This window comes from Girardinichthys multiradiatus, chromosome 24 (assembly GCF_021462225.1).
Source record: "Girardinichthys multiradiatus isolate DD_20200921_A chromosome 24, DD_fGirMul_XY1, whole genome shotgun sequence".
Classification (NCBI taxonomy): Eukaryota; Metazoa; Chordata; class Actinopteri; order Cyprinodontiformes; family Goodeidae; genus Girardinichthys; species Girardinichthys multiradiatus.
In genome coordinates, this window is record NC_061816.1 from 9,882,574 (window position 1) to 9,896,221 (window position 13,648).

The 13,648-nt window shown below is 39.9% G+C and overlaps 1 protein-coding gene across 6 annotated transcripts in view; it reads right to left on the reverse strand.

Moving 5' to 3' along the window:
• LOC124861382 (protein FAM184A-like) overlaps nt 1-13,648 on the reverse strand; it is a 71,331-nt gene that overhangs the window by 37,903 nt on the left and 19,780 nt on the right. For all 6 annotated transcript variants that reach the window (XM_047355082.1, XM_047355078.1, XM_047355080.1 and 3 more), the window contains 2 exons: nt 5,809-5,931; nt 5,564-5,725 (listed from right to left, as the gene is read on the reverse strand). In XM_047355082.1, the coding sequence (XP_047211038.1) occupies nt 5,564-5,725; nt 5,809-5,931 (285 nt within the window). The remainder of the gene's footprint in view (nt 1-5,563; nt 5,726-5,808; nt 5,932-13,648) is intronic.

Genomic DNA, 13,648 nt, shown 5'->3' on the forward strand with positions numbered 1-13,648 from the left:
CTAACATAGCACTTCGTTCTCAGACTGCAGGTTTACTGGTGGTTCCTAGAGTCTCTAGAAGTAGAATGGGAGGCAGATCCTTTAGTTATCAGGCTCCTCTCCTGTGGAACCAGCTCCCAGCTTTAGTCCGTGAGGCAGACACCCTGTCTACTTTTAAGGTTAGGCTTAAAACTTTCCTTTTTGATAAAGCTTATAGTTAGAGTGGCTTAGTTTATCCTGAGCTATCTTCCTTATTTTTTTACCTCCGTCTTCTTCCCTCCCTGTTGGTTGGAGTAAGGGGGAGTCAGGTTTAGCCTAAAGCGGCTCAGTTATGGTTGAGGTGCAAACACACCCTCCATTTCTGCTACCTGTATGACCCCCTCTCCTTTCCAATGGTTATAATCAGTCTGACAGAGAGAAGTATCCCAATCGTTGTGGTTTTTAGTATAACAATGGCCATCATTGGGCTCTAGATGGACAAACTGTCTACTTTTCAGGCTAGGCTTAAAACTTTCCTTTTTGATAAAGCTTATAGTTAGAGTGGCTTAGGTTATCCTGAGCTATCTCTGTAGTTATGCTGCTATAGGCTTAGGCTGCTGGAGGACATAATGACCACTTTCACCCTCTTCGCTACATTCTCACACTACTCTCCAATTTTGCATTATTTGCTGTTATTTCAGCTTTTAACCTTGTTCTCTCTTTTCTCTTCCTAGAAGCTACACCTGGCCTGACTCTGTGTCTACCTGTGACACCTTTCTGGAGAGGGGCATCGTCCAAGCTTCTGCTGGCAACAACTTAATGCTCACCCTCTACCGATGATCCACATGGCCCTGTCTTTTAGTGTTTAACCCTTTCTCTCTCCTAGACATGCCAATTAACTGAGCTTCTACTGTGACTAACTCTATGTGCTCTCTTTCAGACTCTAATTTTGAAAACTGGCTCAGAGTTTATCTGTTCTTTCTTTCTAGATGAAACGACTAAAGGAGCTACATCCATTAACATTTACTTTTCCTTCCCATAGAAAGTACTCCTGGATCAGTGCTTCTTTGTTCTCTTTGTGTCTCTGCTCTGTTCTCTCAAACCCCCAGTCGGTCGTGGCAGATGGTCGCTCACACTGAGCCTGGTTCTGCTGGAGGTTTCTTCCTGTTAAAAGGGAGTTTTTCCTCTCCACTGTCGCTACATGCATGCTCAGTATGAGGGATTGCTGCAAAGTCAACGCTAGTGACTGTCCACTGTCTCTACATGCTCATCCAGGAGGAGTGAATGCTGCAAGTCACTGACTGGATGCAATCTGCTGGGTTTCCTTAGATAGAAAAAACTTTTTATCCAATTTGAATAAATAACTGAATCTGACTGCACTGTTCAATGGTTAGGATTAATTGGAATGTATGAACCTGACTGTTGTGAAGTGCCTTGAGACAACATGTGTTGTGAATTGGTGCTATATAAATAAACTGAATTGAATTGAATCATGCTGATTAGAGCTGCACAATATTTTATGCCTTAATCGTCATTGCAATATCAATGTTTGCAAAATATTAATTGCAAAGCAGCACTTGGCTGCAATATTTGGTTGGGTAACATACTTTAAGTGCCATGCATTCATACTCGTCACGCCAGTAATACATTTGACCGACTGGACTAGCCTTGAATGCACAGCATAAAGATAATTTCAGTGGCTGAGATGCGACAGCTCATGGAAAACAGTGGTAAAGTGAAATGATGGAAAATGTGGGTTAATGGTAACATTTAGTAACAGTATCACAATTATAGGTTTTCCTGATATTGGGCAGCCCTAATCCACACCCCTTAAATGCATTTAGTTACTGCCATGTGATTGGCTAATTCACTATTTGTGTTAACAAGTAACAAACAACCAAATTACGTGGCAGATGAGTGTGTTTTCTTAATGTTGTGAAATGACTAAAAATTTTTGGATTTTAAAAAAGAAATTTCTCCTTGATGCAAAAGCAAATAATAAGCACCAAGCATTTTAATCTCAGAAACGGATTTGTATTTAAAAGTGGTTTATGTATTTGTTACATCAATAACTCGGGTAATGAGATGAAAATCATTCTAAGTACAGGTGATAAAGAGGAAAACTTGGTGAGTTTTTTAGGGTTCATTTTCCTGTTCGTCCTGTAAAACCAACAAGCTTCAGCCCTGGCAAAACAAAACATGTCCTAATTTTAATGTAAATCTGGCCTCAGCTGGTTCTGTGCTTTTGTCTAAAATGCAATGAGCTACGAACGAATAAAAGGTAAAATCCTGTGTTCGGCTCAGCCCGCCCCCTTCCCATTCATCTAAATCCCTTTCTTTATATAGACGCAGGCACTGTTAAGAGAGAAAAGCAGACCATTGCAATTTCAGCTAATTATTGCTTTTCATTGAATCTCTCCCTCTTCATTCTCTCCATTGCAGTTCACTTTTGTGCCACATCTCACTCATTTACTTTTTGATTCAGGCAGCAGCAAAATTATTATAATGGATTAAAAACGCATGATGGTATTGATGGTCAGAATTAGCATTAAAATATACAGTTTTTCTTCCAAAACAGCATGTTCCCCACTACATATATGCTCAAAAGACTCGTACCAACAGAGTTCCTTTCAAACACAGGGCCACTCAACTCATAATAGCTTCACCATCATTATCCCACAGCTGGCCTTCAGCGCAGCACTTGTTTCTATCATTTCCTCCTATTCTGCTCTCAAAATGTTTTTCAGGCCTCCCGTTTCTTCACTTTTCAGTCCTCATATCTCCCTTCTGCGAGCTGAGAAACTTCCTCCATCATCTGCAAACCCGCTGAACTTATGTGATGATCGTACAAGGACCGGCATGTTTAAATCAAATCAGTGGAAGAGTGTGGAAGACGGGTTAAAGAGAAGTCAAGGAACCAGCTGTGCTTCATGAGAGTTGCAGGATACAAGACTTAATTAATGCAGAAATGAAACTTGATGTACATATTATTAATTCAACCCTGTGCAATTTGCACTTGCGAGTATTTTGTCGAGCATAAATGTTTCTGATCATCAAACAAATTTTAACCGCAGGCAAAGATGAGGTAAGTAAATTAGGATTTCCTTAAGTAAAGAAAAAAAAAGATACCTTAACACTAGAATTCCCAGGGCCGTCAATTTGACGGTTTTGAAAGTTTGACATGCCATAACTCTGGTTTATTAAAACTCGTATTTTCCTGACATCCTGACTTTTTCTAAACCTGTGTCTTGTGTCTCTATTTTTAAAAAATAACAAAGTAAATAAAAGATTTAAGTATTTCTACCTCTAATTACCACAGCCGCTATTTTGACGGCCCTATTATTTTCATTGATATTTTTTCCCCGAGGCTCAGTATACGCGTGAGCGTTGCCTAGCAACCGCCACTCTAGAACGCAGTCTGAGAAGTAGATTGTTGGCGTCCTACAAATGGCTTCTAGAAGGATATTTTCTGCTCAAGAGGCATTGGAAATACTTCAAAAATGACATGATTGTGATTCTGGGGTCAAGAGGGATTCTGACGGTTCTTGGTCAGCATTCAGTTCGGGTCAGAAAGTGAGACTCCCCCCGGCTAAAAAACATGAGTAGTCCCGTTAGCTAGAGGTTGTGGCGCATTATTTCAAGGAAGTAAAAGACTAGCCTTTGTAATTATTTTATCATTTTAGGCTATAGTTCACAGATTAGTAAACTAATAATATATAAACTATAGCAACAGTGCCACAATCAGCACAGGTTCAGAGACAGGGAGACGAGCATGGTGCCCAGTGCCCAGTTATAAACCCAGCAAACCAGCTCACTGGCAGGAGAGAAACTAAAAAACAAGGTACTAATAATGGAAAAAGAAATAAACAATAAGTTAGGTCATAGCTATAGTAGCCCAGTGACAACAATCTATTCTGCGCTTTACAGCGTTTTCATTGCAAGACGAGCGCACACCTGAGAAGGAGGAGATAGGAAAGGATGGCACTGTGTGGACAGTGGTAGGAGAGGAAGAAAGTAGAGGGAGGCGTCAGAGCCAGAACGCGCTGACAGAGGACCAGATCCAAGATGCCCAGACCGCGTTCCTCTGCTTGGTGGATGCCGAAATCCTCATCCATGTTCAGGGATGCAGGGTGGCTGAGGCCCACAGAGTTTTAGGAGATGATTCCTCCTCGGTCATGAGTGTGGATGAGCTGAAGGCATTTTTAGCACTAGTTTATGTCCGCGGAGTGAAAGAGGGGGTTAACATGGAGCTGTCCAGCTTTTGGTCAGATTAGTAAAGCTTTTTTTTTTAAATGTACCCACTACTCTGTATAATTTTTCAGTACTATTTATAAATAATAATAAAACATAATAGGTTTTGATCAAATACTATTTTTAATTCTTGTCAAAACCATCATTTTATAGCATGCAAGAAAACCTGTAGCATTCTGACTGCACGTAATACGATGACGTCATCACCGCCCTCGCATCCAGAATGCTCGCCGTCAAATCGACAGCTTGGGAGTTCTAGTAGAGTTAGAATTCTGGGAGTTCTAGTGTTAAGGGACATATGTGAAAATATAACTAGTCCCCTTCTAGAATCAAAACATCCCTGAAATAGAACCTGTCTGACAACATGAAGTAGGCTAATAGGTCTCAACAACAAATCATGCGCTGATCTAAAGAAAATCAAGAACAGATGGAAAACACTGACATATATCAGTCTGTAATGGGTTACAAAGACACTTTTAAGGCTAATGAAGAAGTCTGAGTACATTGTTCATGTTAGGACAGATCTGTTTTAACACAATCATAGGTGCCATACACTTTTTGGTGTTAATTTGTTGGACAACCCCTTTTTGCCAATAGTATATATTTATTTATATATTAAAATAAAATATCAAAATTAAATTCCATGCTTTTCCAAACTGCAGATGAACACTGAAAAAGTGAGATAGTAAAACTCTGAACTGGAAACTCTACACTAAACAGTAATTCTATAAATACAGTTTGAGATTCATCAAACATTTATTCAGTTTTAAGGAAAAAACAAACAAAAGGAGCATTTTGGTATCTCGACCACTTGAAAAATATATTTGATTTGCGGAACATATTTGTGAAAATAAAACAACAAAGATCCTCAATTTTCTCAAAAATCAAGTGAAAATGTTTTCAGTGCAGAAGAGCCGCCACTGATGTTTTATATGAGATGGTGCAGCTATGTTACATTTTACGGGTTAGTATTAGAGAGATTTTTCCGATTTCCTTAGTGTGATATCCCACTTATAGGATTGTTCCAGTGGATTTCTCCTTCTATAAACTTCAAACTACAGGTTTCCAAGTGTGAATCCCCAAAATATAAACATTTATTTCTCTTTTTTCTAAAAGAATGTAAAACGTTTACACATTATGGTTGATTATTCTGTCCTTGTAGGTCCAGTACTAGTGCACAGGTGATGAATAGAGCAACACATTTTACATACCAGTGCCTAGGACACTTGCATCATAATAACATTCTAATTTAAATGATTTTGCAGTTATCCATGTATAACATGTTCTGATGTGCATATCCATCAGTATGCTATTACTTTATGTGGTTCTAATAAATGTCTAGATGTTCACACACCTGTAGGTCGGTGAGCAGGTTGCTGGTCTCTCGCACTCGACCTCTGGTAGCATCCAGCTCTATCCGGAGCTTCTCCTGGGTTTCCTTCAGACAGCTTATCTGCGTCTGAGCTGAACTCAGGTTCTGCTCCCCCTCCCTCACCAGCTCCTGGAGGTGGGACACCTGGGGAGAAACCATCACCGCGGTCTTTGCATCGTCGCTGAAAATCATCAGAAGTGTATGAAGTCCAAATTATAGTTTCATACCTCCTGATTGGCCATGTTGAGTTTGGCCGTGAGCTCCTCTTTCAAGTTGTCCAGCTGTTGCTGAAGACGGTCTCTATGCTCCTCTAAAGACAGACGTTTAATCTCAAACTCCTGGCTCATTTTCTGGGCAGGGGAGAAAAAGAACGTAGCCATGGGGTTCAAATAAGCCCATACAAAAAGAGTTTTATTCATCATCCTGATACCATTTATCACTGCATGCACCGAGGGTGAAGGCTTGGTGGCCCGTTTACCATTCAATAAACTAAAAATAAAATCTATACAAAATAACGAAGCGAACAGATTTAAGACTCCACCCTACTGTAAATCCCATTTGTGGAGAAATATGGAGCACTGGCAGCTGTTCAGTGTGTTACTGGATGAGGAGGAGACATGTGAGTTGTCATTTACACTTTAAAAGGCCACCGACCACTCAGTTTAATCCTTCAAACCGAAGCATCAAATCCTTTTCTGGGCCACTCTGAATTTCTCCGCTTCCCTGCTTCTCTTCCTTTTTATTTATTCCTGATAACTCCACCATGTATGCTACTTTATAACACAAAGCATTTCTCTCCCCTGTTAGGGCTGCAACAGAAGCTTAACAGAAGACGTTTTTTTCCTTGCAGATACTATTAATTATGCTGAATTTGTGTCATTAAATATTTATGAGACCAGTTAATGCACATGTAAATCCCTTATCACGCTCATGTTATTATAAAGTAGAAGCCATATTCCAGTTATTTCTGCAGTATTTGATCTTTGATCTTTTCTTGTAGCTATTCATTGCAGGAGAGGCTAAATATACATAAAAATGACTGCTATATCCTGCAAACTGCTGGCTTCGATGTACCTTGATTTCTCAATTCAATGAACCGACCAGAAAAAACAGCCATTTCCATCTTTGTATTTTATAGCACAATTTTATTCCCAGAAAGTCTGCAGCATCAGCTGGATAAACATTGATTCAGTGAGTAATCAACCCTCTGAGGTGACAAAACGTGCAAGAGAATATTTGTTTTGATAATACTATAAGGCAAGCCCTCATTTAATGCAAGCCAGGTGGGAGCTGGGCAAAAATCTTTACCACAGGTGACAATAAAGGCTCTTGTATTAAGCTGATGCACATTGATGTGTATATCTGAGCTTGCATTTACAAATATTTGCCTCTTAACAAGTTGCACCTTGACCACATGCTCTTCGTAGCCATCGACAAGCTTCTTGCTTCATCCTGATTCAACAAGCTTGTTGACGGAATTGGAGTAACTCATTAAAATGCATTGGTCTCCTATCACGGTCCTTTTTTTAAGCGTAACACTCAAATTTTCAACATGGCTTAGCGGGCTTCTTTGTGAAGGCAACTCCACAAGCTGATTAATTTAACGTCATATTTTACTGCCATTTTTAGAGCTGGACAACATTTACCTTAATTAAATCACAATCTGCTATTCCATTGGTTTTCATAGTAGAAAAATAATTTTAAAGCACAAATAGAGCCTTTTGAGTAATGGCATTTTTTTCTCATTTGCCAAAAACAGTTTCTCTGTTGGAAAAAATTAAGTCCCTGGATAAATAAAAAATTGGAATCCTAAATGTAAGCGAAAGGAATAATCCAAACCTGAGGGATGAGGACACAACACAGTTTAATTTATGCTATGGCTATCTCGATAACTGAGCAGGGAGTCAACAGCCAGACCACTGAGGTGGCTACAGGAGTGTACAGGGAGTTTAAGAGGTAAGAAACAATTTATTTCAGCAAAACGCAAATGTAGTAAATTAGCTAAATGAAGGAGAGAAATTTTGACAGTAGCTGCCGCCTGAGTATTTTAACTTCCCTTTCACTTAACTCATGTGTAGCATTAGCTTAAAGAGACTTTAGAGCCAAACAACATGTTGCTGACAAAGAAGAAGATGTAGATGGCCTTGCAAAGTTGGAGTGGTGTGACAGATTGTGTTAAACCCTAATGACTGAAACACAGACTGATTATGTGGGGAAAAGTGAGACTTGCATGATCATTGCATGTCCCCTGGTGTCTAGCATCAACATAACATTTCAATCTAAAAGTCAGGTAAAAAATATTTGAAGCTAGTCTCCGGTCTGCATTATTTCATTAACTTTGTAAAATGCAACAGCCCGACTGGAACTAAAACAGGCCCTCACCATGCCTGACAACAGGTATTGTATCCTTAGGTTTGAAAGCCTCACCATGACTGATATTAAACAACTTCTTGGTAGACTATGTAGACTATTGTAGGGTTCATACCAGGAGATCAACCAATTCAAAAGAGCTTGTCAATTATTCAAGTATACAGTTTAAGCAAGAAGCTTTCTGATGGCTATAAAAAAAGTGAATAGTCAAGGTTTAATTAACTGAAATCTTACCAAATATTAGTAGGGTTTTGTATATATCTGAGCCAATGGGTAAAATGTTACCGTATGTGGATGAAGAAATTCAAACATAAATTCAAATTAAGCACCCAGTTGAAAATATGTTACGTTTCGAAGTTAAGTACAAACATTTGGGTAACTCATCTCTATAGGTTCAAACGATATAAATACAAAGATTAGAACATTAAATATGTGATAAATAATGTTGAGGTGCACACGTAGGACATAAATAACCCAGGTCCAAGGCTGTAATACTACATCTAAAACAAATGAAGCTTCATTATCCTTCTACTCTCATCCAACTTTAAGTTGCAATGAATCGTGAAATAATTCATCACAAGCATTTTGTAGGTGATGCACAAGTATCTGAGGTGCTTAAATGAAGTATTGAGGAGTAGATATATCAAGTAACAAAAACAGATACAGTTTCTTTCTCTTCCTTTGTCCGTCTTCCTGTTTCCCCCAGTATTTCCCTCCAAATTACAAGAGACATCAGTCTAAACATGATGAGGCAAAGTGCAGCTTTGGCTTACATAATTTGTTGTTTCCCATTACCAGCTCCATTCGTTCTCTCTTCTTTCAGGGAATCTATAAACACACGGCCACAAGCTCACTTGTGCCTCATCAACTGCTCAGAGGCAGGATTTAATGTCAGTGAAAATCCACCAATTAGTGCTCAGCTTCAAAGAGCATCGCGAAAACAACCTTGTGATGTTAAGCACAAAGCTCAGCGAGGGGCTGAAGGAGGGGGAGGTGGTGAGAGGCAGGGAGAGGGATGAAAATCACTTGAAACTCAACAAGTGTTGGGTCAATTCAGAGCCACAAGATGTGTCTTTGTTTATGAGCTGCAGTCACTTTCACAAACATTTTGTTCCCATTTGTGTCATTTTCAAATATCATTTATACAGGTCCTTCTCAAAATATTAGCATATTGTGATAAAGTTCATTATTTTCCATAATGTCATGATGAAAATTTAACATTCATATATTTTAGATTCATTGCACACTAACTGAAATATTTCAGGTCTTTTATTGTCTTAATACAGATGATTTTGGCATACAGCTCATGAAAACCCAAAATTCCTATCTCACAAAATTAGCATATCATTAAAAGAGTCTCTAAACGAGCTATGAACCTAATCATCTGAATCAACGAGTTAACTCTAAACACCTGCAAAAGATTCCTGAGGCCTTTAAAACTCCCAGCCTGGTTTATCACTCAAAACCCCAATCATGGGTAAGACTGCCGACCTGACTGCTGTCCAGAAGGCCACTATTGACACCCTCAAGCAAGAGGGTAAGACACAGAAAGACATTTCTGAACGAATAGGCTGTTCCCAGAGTGCTGTATCAAGGCACCTCAGTGGGAAGTCTGTGGGAAGGAAAAAGTGTGGCAGAAAACGCTGCACAACGAGAAGAGGTGACCGGACTCTGAGGAAGATTGTGGAGAAGGGCCGATTCCAGACCTTGGGGGACCTGCGGAAGCAGTGGACTGAGTCTGGAGTAGAAACATCCAGAGCCACCGTGCACAGGCGTGTGCAGGAAATGGGCTACAGGTGCCGCATTCCCCAGACCTGGGCTACAGAGAAGCAGCACTGGACTGTTGCTCAGTGGTCCAAAGTACTTTTTTCAGATGAAAGCAAATTCTGCATGTCATTCAGAAATCAAGGTGCCAGAGTCTGGAGGAAGACTGGGGAGAAGGAAATGCCAAAATGCCAGAAGTCCAGTGTCAAGTACCCACAGTCAGTGATGGTCTGGGGTGCCGTGTCAGCTGCTGGTGTTGGTCCACTGTGTTTTATCAAGGGCAGGATCAATGCAGCTAACTATCAGGAGATTTTGGAGCACTTCATGCTTCCATCTGCTGAAAAGCGTTATGGAGATGAAGATTTCATTTTTCAGCACGACCTGGCACCTGCTCACAGTGCCAAAACCACTGGTAAATGGTTTACTGACCATGGTATCACTGTGCTCAATTGGCCTGCCAACTCTCCTGACCTGAACCCCATAGAGAATCTGTGGGATATTGTGAAGAGAACGTTGAGAGACTCAAGACCCAACACTCTGGATGAGCTAAAGGCCGCTATCGAAGCATCCTGGGCCTCCATAAGACCTCAGCAGTGCCACAGGCTGATTGCCTCCATGCCACGCCGCATTGAAGCAGTCATTTCTGCAAAAGGATTCCCGACCAAGTATTGAGTGCATAACTGTACATGATTATTTGAAGGTTGACGTTTTTTTGTATTAAAAACACTTTTCTTTTATTGGTCAAATGAAATATGCTAATTTTGTGAGATAGGAATTTTGGGTTTTCATGAGCTGTATGCCAAAATCATCCGTATTAAGACAATAAAAGACCTGAAATATTTCAGTTAGTGTGCAATGAATCTAAAATATATGAATGTTAAATTTTCATCATGACATTATGGAAAATAATGAACTTTATCACAATATGCTAATATTTTGAGAAGGACCTGTATATCATGATGACGTAAGAGGTTTTAGTGAAAGCTTCAGCTTGAGCTACATGGGCGTAATGTAAAACTTGAACTTTCTTATGTTTTGTTCCAATCTCAACCTTGCATTTTACGGTATTTCATTTGATAGACCAATACAAAGCGGTACATAATTGTAAAGTGGAAGGAACATGTTTTGTCTTCAAAGTTTTGAAATCAAAATCTCAAAAGTGTGGCATGCATTTCTATTCAGCTCATTTTACTCTGATATCCCTAAAGAAAATCCAGTCCTGTTCTGTGAAGGCCTGAGAGGTTTGCTAGAGAACATAAGAGGACAAAAAGCATCATGAAGACCGAGGAAAAAACAGCAGACATGTCAGGGAGAAAGCTGTGGAGAAGTTTAAAGCAGAGTTAGCTTATAAACAATATCCTGAGCTCTGTTCAATCCATCATCTAGAAATGAAAACATCACCTATATGACAGCATTAATCAAAGAAGCAGCAGAGAGGTCCATGGCACCTTTGGAGGAGCAGCAGAGATCCACAGCTCAGTTAAAATCAAATGGGCTTCTATGACAGATTGACATGAAACATGCTACAAACCATGTAGAAACTGAATGTTCTGGTCAACCTGCAAAACGCTGTGTGGGGAAGAGAAATAACACTGCAAATAACATCCCCATGGTGAAAAATGATAGTGGCAGCAATATGTTGTCAATTCAATACTGGGAGAAAAGCTTTAAGAGGCAGAAAAAGACTTGAGACTGGGGTGGGGGTTCACCTTCCAGCAAGACAACAACCCTAAATAATACATTATGTTTAAGATCAAATTTGTATGGCCATAAATCTCCAGTAAAAATCTAACATGTAGAGGTGGTGTACATGTTGGTGTAGGGGCGAAAGAGCACGACCATATACAGAGGCTACAGTCCTCGAATGGCGGACCCGGCAACATTTACCGAATGTCTCCCCCTCTCTCTACCCCTCTTTCCTGTCTACCTACTGTCAAAAAATGGAAAAATAAAGGCCACTAGTGCCGAAAAATATCTTTTAAAAAAATCTAACATGTATTCAGTGAGAAACAAGAAAGGCCATCAGACTACAAAACCCAGGAGCAGACCGACCACTTCTTACTCTACAAAGCAGTTTCAACAGCTGAAACTGCTGTGGAAAAGACTAGTTGCCAGAATCCCCCCGCTATATCAGACTAAACAGGAAGCAAAACACCTGCATCAATGTTCCTGCTTTAAAGAATCTGTGCTGGTAAAACAAAAGGACACTATAAATGGCTCAGGTTACATTAATTTAAACTGGATGATGTGATCAGTAGTTCTTCCTGCTCCTCCAGCAGGCAGGATGCTTGTATTGCTCTCACGCAGCCACTTTAAACTCTGAGACACAGAGGAGGAGGAATGTGAGGGTGGAGGGTGGCAAAGCTGATGGCAGAGTGAAAGACGCAGCGGGGAACAGAGGTGGAGCCTGACGTGGTTTTCAAACTTTAGACTTCATTTTGACCTAAATGAACGTGTGCAGTTGGTTGATGAGGCTGGTAGGGTCCAGGAACAGCTTCAGCCAATGAGGGGAAAACAGTAACACAGCTCTTATTATCTTGTTAAAGTATTACTGCTGGTTAAAGTGTTTTGTTTTGTGTTGTTTTCAGAAAGTGAGCATAACTTTTGGCATATTGTATTCACACCACTTTCAACTTGCACATTTTTCTCAGATTACAGAAACAAACTTCCTTTTGTCTGCTCGGGATTTTATGTGAGAGACCCGCACAAAGCAGTGTATAACTGTAAAGTTTGCCTTTGCATTCAGTCCCCCTGAGTTAATACTCTGTAGAGCCATGTTTAAATGCAATTACAGCCACAAGTCTTTAGCTGTTTGTCTCAATGCAGATAAGCTCTGTTTACACTTCCACCACCATGTTTAACCCTGGGGAAGGTGTTCATCTCATCTGCCCAGAGCGGCTTCTTCCATACAGCATGTTTGCTGTGTGGCCTACAGGAGCTGTCGCAAAGACGACATCCGTTGGCTTTTGTTCAATAACTTTCTTCTTGTCACTCTTCCATAAAGACCAGATTTGTGGTGTAAAACAATTAAGAGTTATTATGTTGACAGATTTTCCCACCTGAGCTGTGGATCTATGCAGTTCCTCCAAATGATAACTTTCTAAGATGGTCGTTTGCATTGGATATTATTCAGGGGTGTGCTCTGCTCTATGTCGTGCTATCATAGAACCAATAAAACATGTTAAACTAAGGCGTCACATTCCTGCCAAAAATCAGAGCAGCGTATTAAGCAATCACAACCGTGACATTTATTTTATTTATATTTTTCAAGGGTGTCCTCTAAGGATGCTTATTTTTCTTTTTCTATGTGTTTTCTAAGTGTTTTAAATTTCTGACTGTATCCTATGTTGCATTCTGAGTCGGATGTCTCAACAAAATTTTATTATGGTCTCATAATGACAGTAAAGATTCTTGAATGATTATTGATTACTTTATTAGTAATCGGTTAGCTGTGGATATGCTAAATTAATTAGCCTGATACATTTTCTAATTGTAGAAGTCAAAATCTCAAAACTAACAGTATGTCTCTGAGAGGAGGTTTTCTCTAAACTCTGGATGCTGATTATAATAACCGTTTTATTGACAATGTTTGTTTGATACAGTTGAGGACAGCATTGAATAATTCATTTTGTGAGATGTCAGAGGAAATGAGTCTCACACCACTCTTAACATCTGTAAGAATCTTGATTTCTTTTTGGATAAATGTCACCGGTAAAAAAGTGTTGCAATCATCAACCAACTTTTCCTTTCCTTACCTTCTTATTTATTCCTCGTTTGAATCCACGTCACGTTCCCCGCTCTTCTTCTTCTCCTATAAGGCAATGTCCTGTGCCGGCTGCGACCGGATATGAGGTGAAAGACCGGCCAATCAGATCAATCAGAAGAGTTTCTGCCCCCAACTGACAAATACGCCCACTAAACAGAGAGGGAGAG